At 47.1% G+C, this 12,190-nt stretch overlaps 1 protein-coding gene across 1 annotated transcript in view; it reads left to right on the plus strand.

The window, feature by feature from the left end:
- The window catches only part of Hephl1 (hephaestin like 1), a 62,376-nt gene that overhangs the window by 36,472 nt on the left and 13,714 nt on the right, over positions 1–12,190 (plus strand). Inside the window, exons 11-13 of the mRNA XM_052189730.1 lie at positions 2,088–2,300; positions 6,176–6,389; positions 10,231–10,370. Of these exons, the coding sequence (XP_052045690.1) occupies positions 2,088–2,300; positions 6,176–6,389; positions 10,231–10,370 (567 nt within the window). The remainder of the gene's footprint in view (positions 1–2,087; positions 2,301–6,175; positions 6,390–10,230; positions 10,371–12,190) is intronic.

Genomic DNA, 12,190 nt, shown 5'->3' on the forward strand with positions numbered 1-12,190 from the left:
TGTGATGGGAGGAATTTCTTTTCTGGTCCAGTCTATTTGGAGTTCTGTAGGCTTCTTCATGGACATCTCTTTCTTATCTTTAAAGATGATCAATATATCTTTAAAGTAATATATCTTTAAAAAGCCCATATCTTTATAAGGTTTTATTAGATACCTCAGGGCTTTCTATTAAAAATCCTAAATTTAACTACACTTGATAGGTACCCTGGATTTGTCTGACAGACACAGAAATAAAAGGAAGTTTTATTTGCAAGAAGATTATGTCAGAAGACCACTCGTGTGTGTGTGTGTGTGTGTGTGTTGGCTAGTCATCCCTGATTATGGCATTATCACACTCAGGTACTGAGTGTGAGTCATAGTTACATGACCTCACCAGTTAAACACTGCTATTCAGTCAGAACATTCATTCATACTAAATCGGATGTGATGTTTCAAAATTACTCTCGATGCACTGTCCAGAGCTGCCACTGATGGACTGGAATTGATAGGCAAAGAAAACTGATTACCTGAAAGCAGGGCCTTACTCATTTTAGGAGCTATTGTCTTGATGCTGGCTGGGTTCTTTTCTCTTTTCTTCTTTTCTGTCCTGCTGACAAATGCCTGGCCAAAGCAACTCAAGGGAGGAAGGGTTTGTTCTGGCTCAGAGTTTGAGTGAAGACCATGGCACCAGGAGAAAGGGGCAGCCGCTCACACTGTACTCAGAGTCAGAGAGATGGGAGGTAGGAGGAGGGAAAAGGAGAGGGATAGAGAGAGGTGGGCAAAGGGAAGGAGGGGGAGAGAGAGCCAAAAGGAGGGAGAAGGGGAGAAAATGAGAGGGGGAGAGAGAGGGAGAGAGAAGAAGAGGGAGATGGGGAGAGAAAAGGGGGAGGAGGAGAGAGATAGGGAGGAAGAGATAGGGAGGAGAGAGATAGGGGGAGAGAGATAGGGAGGAAGGGAGGGAGGGAGAGGGAGTGAGAAAGAGAAAGAGAGAAGGGGAGAATGTTGGCTTGCTGGTGATCAGGGTGCTTTCTCCTTTTTATTCTGTCCAGGATGAGCAATTTTCCCTCAGTAAATCTCTCTGCAGATGTCCTCACAGGAACACCTAGACGTGTGTCTCCCAGGTGATTCCAAGTTTGGTGAAGTCATCAGTGAAAGTTGCTGTCACAGTCCTCATGCTCACATCACCCTCAGACCTCTCAGTTGTGTCAGGGCTACGACAGTGAGCATCCACACAGCAGGCTTCTTTACTCACACTTACCTTTCAACCACACTGCTTCCTAATCAACCCCAATCTGTCTCCACTGTTTGTATCTGCCAATGCAATGCCTAGTTACTGAGATGTCTGCAAATTACTCAGAATCTGTGAACTCTGCAAATGAATGCCTGATCACTTCCAGAAGCAAATGCAAAGCCATTTGCAAATGAGAGTCTGTCTGAAACTAACGCCTTGAATTCAGCAAGTCAGTAACTGAGGAAGTCACCTGACAAGGAGATAACAAGATAAGAACGTCAAAGAAAATCATTTTATATCAAGATAATGAAGTCAATTGACATTTAAAAATTTTTATTTTAATTATTTTATTATGTGTTTGGATGTTTGCCCATGTATCATGTGGCCTATGGAAGCCAGGAGAGGGAGTAGGATCTCCTGGGACTAGAGTTACAAATGGTTGTGCCAGGTTAGTTCCCGGATGTGTGTGTCCTCTGGAAGAGGAACCAGTGCCCTTAACCACCGAGCCATCTCTCCAGTCCCCTCAAATGGCATTCTTATAAGGATGGTGCTCTTGTGACATGCCAATGTGTTGAATGTTTTGTCATTTAAAAAAAATGCAAAAAACAACCTGATTTAGTGATTCTTGGAATTCCGGTCTTAGAAAATGTGTTGCTAATTTTAATGTGCTTTATAATTTTAGTATATTTTCAGATTTGTTGTTAGTTCTAGTCATCTTGTAGCATTTTTCTAGAAGTATTCATTCTCTAATAACAAGGATCTTACGTCCAGCCCACACGCTTGAGATTCTCCCACAAGCACACTGATAACTGTGCTCTGAGATGGTGTTGGCCAGAGAGTCACAGTGGACACTCACAGTCGTCTTCCTTCCTCCTAGCTATTAACGGCTACATGTACGGCAGCCAGCCGGGACTCAGCATGTGCAAGAAGGACAGAGTCTCCTGGCACTTGATCGGAATGGGCACCGACACAGACATGCACGGAGTTTATTTCCAAGGCAACACCATCCACCTACGAGGGACGCATCGAGACTCCCTGGCTCTGTTTCCCCATATGTCCACAACGGCATACATGCAGCCAGACCACTCAGGTAAACCTGCCAGGGCCATCTCAGGTGGTCAGATTCCAACCTGTCCTCACACAGTCCTCTTCCAAGAAAAGCTGGCAGTCCTTGGCACGTCAAAGACTCTAGAAACAGATATGGTTTTGATTCAGATCAGATTCCTGGCCATCTTAGTGCAAACGTATAGTGTAAAAGATGAAGGAAGAGGTAGTTAACCAAGAAGCAGAGTTGGTCATCCTTTACGTGACTTTGTTCACAAACCCCAGGTAAGCCACATAAACCTTAGGCAAGTTCACATGAATCTAGAGGGATCTACATGAACCCTTGGTGAGTCCATGTGAACCTCAGGTTAGCCCACATGGACCCAGGGGGAGTTCAGGTGAATCCAAGTGAACCCAGATGAACTCCTGGTGAATCCATGTTAACCCCTGGTGAATCCATGTGAACCCCCGGTGAATCCATGTGAACCCCCGGTGAATCCATGTGAACCCCCGGTGAATCCCCAGGAATCTGAGGTAGATCGTCATGAATACTAGGCAAATATGTTCATTCATATCAATGAGAGAAATCCCTGTTTAAAAAAATAACAACCCAGATACTTCTTGCTAAGCAGAAACATACCTGGCATGGACAACCTAATGGACACTTTAGCTGTGGGTGTAGCTGTCCCTGTAGGCTGGCCCCCTTCTCCTGGGGACGAGGTATTTAAAGACAGCCTTATTTCCATTCTGCTGAGCATCCTTGTTTCCCCAGAAGCAAGCTTCCCTGGGTTTAGTGTCCGTGTTGTTTCTGGAACCTCTACCTTCCCTTAGAGATTAAAGGGACCATTAGGACAGTTTTAGAAAGGATGCTGAGACACACATTATGAATGAGGTATCATATGCTACTTACCAGTGAGGGCGACTACTGTGCAGGGACATCAGTCCGGCCAAATTCATCAGTGTTAGCAAGAGCCCGTGGTGATGCTCTCCGAGATGGGCACCTGATGGAACCTCATGGGAGCAATGAGCCTTCCACTTCCTTCCCTTCCTTCCTTCCTTCCTTCCTTCCTTCCTTCCTTCCTTCCTTCTTTCCTTCTTTCCTTCCTTCTTTCTTCCCTCCTTCCCTTCCCTTCCCCTTCTTTCTTTCTTTCTTTCTTTCTTTCTTTCTTTCTTTCTTTCTTTCTTTCTTTCTTTCTTTCTTTCTTTCTTTTTCTTTCTTTCCTTCCTCCCTTCCTCCCTTCCTCCCTTCCTCCCTTCCTCCCTTTCTTTCTTTCTTTCTTTCTTTCTTTCTTTCTTTCTTTCTTTCTTTCTTTCTTTCTTTCTTTCTTTCTTTCTTTCTCTATTTAATGTAAATGAGTGCACTGTAGCTGTCTTCAGACACACCAGAAGAGGACATCGGATCCCATTATAGATGGTTGTGAGCCACCATGTGGTTGCTGGGATTTGAACTCAGGACCTCTGGAAGAGCACCCAGTGCTCTTAACTGCTGAGCCATCTCTCCAGCCTGAACTTTCCACTTCTTGACTTCATTCTAGATTTGGCTATGTGGTCAGTTAAGAAGTTGAGACTGATCCTTCAAAACCTTTGCCCAAGAGCTTCCTGCAAATCAAAGCTCTGTATTCATTGCCTTGGAATGCTCCTGCAGTGTTCTGCCTGTCTGCATTAACATAGTCAATTGGTTGTAAATCACCTAAACCCAGGGCTGCATTGAGCACAATCCAGGTTTTCAAACATACACCAGAAAAGAGCAGGGGCAGAGAACAGCCAAACTCTTCCAATCCATAGAAACTGGGACCAGCTTAAACAGATCAGAGCTGGCTAGTATACGGCTTGGATCATTATTCATATGACCCATGGGCTCCTTCATCTTAGTGACGACTTCTGTCTTGTGTTTGGTGGTGAGCATAAATCTGTGACTGGCAGAAAAAAGTCTGGCTATTTCAATAATTCCTGTCCCTTAACTGAGTTGTAGAGAATAATTAGAAAGTAGGCAGAGGGCTGGGAAGATGGCTCAGCTAGTAAGGCACTTGCTGTGTAAGCATTAGGACTTGAGTTCAGTGCCCGGCCGCTATGTGAAGAGTCTACATGCATCTTGTCTCATAATGCATTGTCTGGACAGTACTCTTATTTTTTTCTCATGTGTTTATTTTCTTATTATCCTTAAGGTTTTTGTATATACATTGTTCCCAGTTTTTCATGGGACTTCTGTGTCTGTAAATACATATGTCACTGCATCTATGTGTGGTTCTTAAGCTTTCTCTTTGCCCCAGTCTCTTCTGTTAGTTTGTTGCACCTATCCTCGTCTGTTTGTTATTATTTTCCTTCTGATGTTTTTAGATGACTGTATTCTAATGAAAGAAAGGGTGTGGATTTGGATGGGAGGGCAGTTGGAAAGGATCTGGGAGGAGCTTTGGGAGGAGAAACTATAATCAGAATTTATTATGTGAAATATATACGTCAACTTAAAAATAAAATATTGCATAACCACTTTAATAGATAATTAAAAACAAATCTGTATGTGCCGGCACATACTTGTAACCCTAGTGCTGTAGCTATGGGTATAGGGAGGTCTCTGAGGCCCATGGCCTGGCCAGCCTCGCTGGTGTCAGACCAGAGACTCTGTCTCTCAGAAAATGTTTGAGTTCTTGAGGAAAGATATCTCAAGTTATCCTTTGGTGCATACACACACACACACACACACACACACACACACACACAGAGAGAGAGAGAGAGAGAGAGAGAGAGAGAGAGAGAGAGAGAGAAGAGACAAAGAGACGGAGACAGACAGAGGGAGGGAGGAAGGAAGGAGGGGTAGAGGGAAAGGGAGAGAGGGAGAGAGATGTCGAGAGTAGATGGTGGGTAGGAAGACACTGCTTCCCTTGGCTCCTGGAGAAGAAAATGGCTACACTGTTGAGGAACTACAGAGATCTCTTGATTGTGGTACAAGTTTGTGTAGAGTAGAGAGAGGCCTTTCCCAGGTATCTTCTCTGAGGTTTCACAAAGATCTTCCTAGGTCTGTAATACTAATAATACATCCGTAGTACCGTTCAACGTGGTCTCTATGGACATACTGAACTAACTGACTTTGCCCATCCGGAAATGATGTCAATATCTAGACAACAGCTAAAGTGAGTAAAAGTGTCCCTCCCTGCACCTCCGGGTGGCTTTGGTGAAGTGTGTTAATCGCTTGCCTCTAGGGACAGTCTGTCAGAGAATGGGGATCCAATAATCTCATTAACAGTCAATATCCTCAAGGATTTAAGCTCACATAATTGTCTGGTGAAAAAATGCCAACACATCTAGAAATTCAGTTTTTAACTTACATAATTTTCTGTCAGACATTGTTGTTGCACTCTAGGAGAAAGGCAGTGGATCTTTCTCTTTCTTTTCGTCTAGATCATGATACTCAGGAGCCTCCCCTGGCTGGAGGCTCTAGTGACATAATCGATTTGACTCTCACGAATTACTGCTTTATAATTTACGAAATCCTTCAGGGCAGAATCCCCAGCCGTGGCCTAATTTGAACGTTGTCTAAGTCTTTCATCTCATAGGTAATTAGTTCCCTGTAACTGGGTGGGGCTGAGAGAGTCATTAGGATCAGTAATTTTCCAGGAGCGGCTGATTGTAAGCAGGGGTGTGTTAACAGGGATGATCCACAGAAGCCCTTTCTTGGTGACAAAATTCTGATTTTCCCACCCACAACAAATGAATTTTATGTAGTGTTTTTCTCCAAAATTATTAGAGTCAAAAACAAAAAGTAATTTATTCCTCATAAGCTCTGCTTTACATCTACCAGGAGGTCGGCATTCTAAAAGTCCATCTTACTGTTACTGACATTGGAATAAAATATGTAAGTTTAGTACGATCACCACTACCAGAAATGTCAAGTCGTGGTCACCATGTCAAGCCTTTTCTCCTCAGGCACTTTCAAGGTGTTCTGTTCCACCTTGCACCACTTCACGAGAGGCATGGGTCAGATCTATGAGGTCAGCAGTTGTGGCAACAGGGACCCTTCTGAGCCGCCCTACGGGATGCTAAGAACCTTTTTCATCGCCGCTGAAGAGGTAGAATGGGATTATGCCCCTAACAAAAACTGGGAGTTCGAAAAGCAGCACTTGGACGCAGGAGGGGAAAGGTACCATGGGCGAAGCGACGGCTCTTCGGTGGGAATGCGCATGCTCTGTGGGCCTTAGCACCCGCGGAAACCAAGTGGGCAGGCTTTATGTGCATAGTTCCACAGGCAGAGGCTTTTCCTGATGAGCACAGAAAATTAGGGACACTTCTGTCTCCTCACCTGGAAGTAGGTCAGAGGCCATCCCGAGGGCCCCAAAGTGGATTTCCGTACCTCTAGTCCCCTATCTGTGGCTGGTCTACTTCATGGCTGAGGAGATGGATGGATGGATGGATGGATGGATGGATGGATGGATGGATGGATGGATGAGTGGGTAGGTGGATGGGTGGGTGGGTGGGTGGATGGATGGATGGATGGGTGGGTGGGTGGGTGGATGGATGGGTGGGTGGGTGGGTGGATGGATGGATGGGTGGGTGGATGGATGGATGGATGGACAGATGGACAGATGAATGGACAAACTTTTTAATGAGAATGCAGATGGAAGTGTTTAGAGGAAGAGTGGAACCCCACAACAACAGTAGGGCTGGGAATTAAAATGATGCCAGTGAGGCAGGGAAGGTTACTGGCAAGCACGGATCCTGGTGGGTGGGGACATCCAAGGATGAACTGAGGCTTTTGCCTTGAGAGAGATTCCTGAGTCAGGGCGGGAAGAGCAGAGCTCCAAGTTACCCAGAAAATCTGAAGGACTAACACTTCCTTGAGGTGACGCCCGCCAGGATCACACATTGAAGCATCAGCAGTGCTCAAGCCACACAAAGTCCGTCAGTCCTGGTCCTTCCTCTACTCTTCTAGTTCCCGAGTCTAAGAGCCAAGCTTCCGGCACAAAGGAAGGCTTCGGGCACAGACTGCTGACCTCCTCTAAGCTAACACCCTTTGTGTCACAACGCCCTGCTGCTGGGATATAATTGCTCTGGTGGGCTTATGGGGCCTCCGTGGGAAGAGTGAGGGTATTCAGTTGGTCTGTGGGAGAACAGGAGCTGAACACCGATCTTCCCACAGGAAATCCACGTTCTCTCCAACACGCCACACTGCCCTTTGTACTCGCACATCACTGCTCTTAGTTAGCTCCATGCCAAGCTCTCCTGACCACACATCTCCTTCATGTCTGCAGTGTAGACACTTCTGCACACTGCATCTAGTAGGTTCAATGCATCCGTTCCTTCTCTTACTTAGCAGCCACTGTTTTAAGGTGGAGCTATTGTACGCCACTACCTTAGAGACAAATGAGGAGAAAAATCTATACTTCTGTGCGTACTTCTAGTTCTGGGACAATCGGCTAAACAGCCCAGAAAAACAGGAGGGCACTGGTAGGCAAGAGGGATAAAATGAATTAATTCCCCACTGCTCTGGTTAGTGACCATAAGACAACAGAAGTGAGGCAGGATAAGGATATGCAGTACGTTGCAAGTGAACCAAATTCTACAGCTTTGTCCGCTTTATATGAAGCCTGGGACATCAAAATGGTATGGGGGCTTGCTGCTCAAGGCGGATGACCCATGTTCAGTCTCCACGACCCACCATAGAGGGACAGAACCAACTCCCCGAAGCTGTCCTCTGGTATCACCCCTAGCCCCACACAAGGCGTGTGTATGCATGCCTGTGGTGCACATCCAGTCTCTGCACTGATAGGAGCTGAAGGACCCATGCTCTCTATACAAGATTTTTTGCCCATAATTTTTTTTCAATATTGAGGATCAAACTGAGGCCTCCTATATCTAAATAAGCACTCTACCACTGATAGCACCAGCTGCGTGTTGAAAACAGGGTTTCATTAAGTTGCCCAGGTTGGAATTCACTTTCTGATTCCCCTGCTTTAGCCTTTGGAGAAGCTTGTAGGTGTATAGGATGCACCTCTAACTTGTGCATGCGATTTTGCCCAGAGGCAAAATTTTGACCCACTTCCTGATAAAATCCATCGCTGAGACACTTGTCTTGACCAGCACAGACCTTCTGCACCACCTCCATATCTGAGTTTCTTTAGAGTGTGCTGGGAAGACATCAAGATTCCTGAAAGGAAACACATGGACCCACTGGCACAGTGTCGGTATCAGATTTGTACAACAAAGTAAATCTGAAAAAGTAGATCAAGCCGTTAAAAAAAAATGAAGTTCTGGTGCTGCCACTCTTAAAGAGCGGTCTGTGCAGAGTTTACCAATCCCAAGGTTGCCATAAGGATGTACTGAGCAGTAATTATACTCCAGGCATCAGCTCAGACTTTTATAATCAACTTGTCATAGTGGCCCCACAGCACACGTGACTCCTCCAGTCAGCATTTTCCCAGCATCCCATGTGATAAAGTTCTTTACAGCAATTGATGTGTGCCCTTTGCATGGAAGAGAGCTGGGAAACTGCAAACAACACAGCTCCCATTTGTACTGGTCACAAGCGCAGCTAAGACCCTCAGATTATGTATTACACAGCCTCTCTCTCTTCTCTCTCTCTCTCTCTCTCTCTCTCTCTCTCTCTCTCTCTCTCTCTTTCTCGTGTAGTCAGAGATGCACACGTATTATTGAATGCCCACTGGACAGACTGATGAAACTATGTACCATACAGAGCAGGACTTTCCCACACTGAATATGTGGCCCCAAGGGTACTGTCCTGCTGGACCCAACGGAAGGGAAGCCATCTTTAACAGAGGGGGGGCTCAGTGGTAACTCACAGCCTCATCTTGGGGAGTGGTGGGGCGGCACACTTAAAGAAAGCTCCCAGTCTTTGAGATGAGGTGTGGAGTGTAAGACAGTGGAAGAAAGGAACAATAGCTCTTTACAGATAGATGAACATGTCCAAAGAAAGCTTGGGTGGCTTGAGAGCCAACCACGCTACAGAAAGCAAATGCTTAGTGACCCTCGTGTCTAGGAGGTGCAGTGACAGCCAGTTGAGTTCAGGACTTAGGAAAAACCAGAAAACACGGAATCTGAGGCAGACTGAGAAGGTCTGCGGAGAGAAGCACCAAGAGTTTCACAAGGAAGAGAGGGTTGGACTTGGAGCAGACCACTTTGCCTGTGGAGTGGACAGCAGGGGATGCATTGTGGCAGGCGGAGGCACGTGGAACTGTGCTCTGATTGGAACGCAGGTAGTTAATTGGGGAGAGGTGGAAGGACATTAGACTTCACCCTATGTTAGAAATGCAAGTTACTTATTTTATTTTCTTGGAGACAGTATCTCACTGTGTGGCCCAGGCGAGTCTTGAACTGGCCATCCTTCTGTGTTAGGCTTCCAAGCAACTGGGGACAGCGCTGTGAACTGAGGTCAGTGTTTTCACAGCACAGACATCTGTTAGCAGGTCTCTGAACAGCTACACACACAACCACTGTTTGGTTGGGTCTCTGGAACATAATAACAGCAAGAATTACTCATTTGTACACAACTATATTCACAGTACACACTCTGCAGGCTTGCGGCGGCCAGTGGCAGCCACAGGGAGAGGAGGGAGTTATCAGAGTGGAAGATGCCGATAAGGGATATAGAGTGAAACCTGGAGAGTTTCAGAGCTATGAGTAGTGTGTGTGTGTGTGTGTGTGTGTGTGTGTGTGTGTGTTCACCTAGTGTCAGCCAGAGAAGCACAACCTCTGTTAGGATTCTCTGAGGTTAGCCCAGTTTAGAGCCCTGCAGCAGGTGACAGTAATGGTTTCCAAGGGTGGCCACGGGTCTGAGCTGGGTTCCTCCCGTCAGGACAGGAGGAGCTCTGAGGTGCTGATTTCTAGCCCTGCTCTCAGAGGTGGTGCAAATACTAACTCCCTGGGGAGACCCTGACCCCAGCTGCAGGAGCATCACCCCAGATAACAGACACCCACAGTCTTCCCACCTTCTGACGACCTTGATTTCTAATGCCTCTTCTTTGCAGACATGGAGATATATTTATGAACCACACTGAAAACTGGATTGGCTCTCAGTACAGGAAGGTGGTTTATAGGGAATACACAAATGGAGAATTTGTGGAGATTAAAGCCCGGCCACCTCAAGAGGAGCACCTTCAACTCCTGGGTATGGTGGATGTCAGTCTGTCAGCCCTAAGTGTGGGTGTCTGTCTGTCTGTCTCCCTTCCCCAGCCCATCCCCACCTCTCATACACCACGGGATCCTTGTCATCAGGATAGTCTGTCTACCTGGTGTCTCGTACCCTTTCCTGCCTCTCTATTGAGCTGAGAAAATTTCCTTTTAAGAAGTTTGATGACAGCCGGGCGGTGGTGGCACATCTTTAATCCCAGCACTTGGAAGGCAGAGGCAGGTGGATTTCTGAGTTCAAGGCCAGCCTGGTCTACAGAGTGAGTTCCAGGACAGCCAGGGCTATACAGAGAAACCCTGTCTCAAAAAAAAACAAACAAAAAAACAAACAAAAATTGATGACTCAGGACACGACACAGCGTGTGCGTGAGACCGCCTTAAGGTCCTGGCTCACATGTGCACAGTGACAGAACACACTATAAAAGTAAGAACAAAAAGAGGCCCCCTTGTGTGAAGTGGGTGCAGAGGGTGACAGGTCCTGACCTGACCCCTGGGCCTCAGACCTGACACATGATATGCAAGGACTGTGGGCTGGCTGGTACCTCAGCTGTGCGGCTGGCCAACAACAACGCCCGTCCAACCTAAAGGATTTTAGAAATGCCTTCTACAGCACAGGTGACTTACTTTGCGAGTGTGGTTTGCACGTGCCACCGGCCTCACAGAGATTAGTGCTCTCCTCCCCCACCCGCCATGTTTGGTTGTCTCACCAGCTTGCTTGTCAGTTCACATGAACAATCCGTGAGTCACACCCTGGAGCCGTAAGCACCTGCGCACAGAGCTCCAGAGGAAAGGGCTGGGCTAGCTGAGGGGGTGGCCATGCTCCCCAAGAGCCCAGCTTGATCAGTCACAGAGAAATGAGTGACTTACACGGGGCGGGTTAGCAGCCCCAGCGTCTCCACTGGAGAATGAGGCCCTTTCTGTCACCTACAGCTTAGAGTGGCCTGGACTCCCAGAAACTCAGTGGGCGCACACAGGTCCACATCTGCCCGCCACTGCCGGGTCCTAGCACATAGCACTGTCAGCCGGAAGGCATCGTTTTTTTTTTAAACCAACACAGCAAGGCTTGTGCGGTGGAGTCATGAGCAGCAATGATTTAATGTGTGCAAACTGTCTGACCAGTGTCCATGCTTGCTGCCTAAGTGCATAGCGGTTTCTTCTGTTCACTTCTGGAGATAACTGCAGCTCAACAAAATTTAAATGCATTAGCAACTTTAGCCGCATCACACCCCTTACCATCAAGGGCTTATCTCTGGATGAATGCAGAACACACCAAATGCCGAAGAGGGACCCTCAGGGATTAAAGGGGAGATGCTTCTACAAAGGGAGTCTGCACCCCAAAGCTGTGCCTCGTGAAGATGACTGTGAGCCCCACACTTGATCTTGTTAGGGTGTTTCCCTAGCACAGCAAAGCAAGAGGCAATTGCTGGCACAACTTCACTCCTTCCAGCCGATGCAGGCAGTCAGACGGGCGGGCGGGGCTCACCTGCAGGGACACACCACCGAAGTCAGCTGCTCTCAACAGGAAGTGAACGCTCAAGGTGTCTGACACACTTTCATTTTGGTTGCTGAGATAAAAAACAAGAACAAAACCATGCCGACAACAAGCAGCCCAGAGGAGAAGCCTTTATTTTGGCTCATAGTTCCAGGCTACAGTCTCTTATGATGGAGAAGTCACAGCAGCCGGAGCCTGAGACAGCTTGGTCACGCCACATTCACAGCCAAGAGCAGAGAGGAATGCACGCATGCTTAATGCTCAGCTGACTTTCTCTGCTCTCCGACAGTCCAGGGCCCCAAACCTGG

The sequence above is a fragment of the Apodemus sylvaticus genome, chromosome 7, assembly GCF_947179515.1.
Source record: "Apodemus sylvaticus chromosome 7, mApoSyl1.1, whole genome shotgun sequence".
In the NCBI taxonomy this organism is placed as follows: Eukaryota; Metazoa; Chordata; class Mammalia; order Rodentia; family Muridae; genus Apodemus; species Apodemus sylvaticus.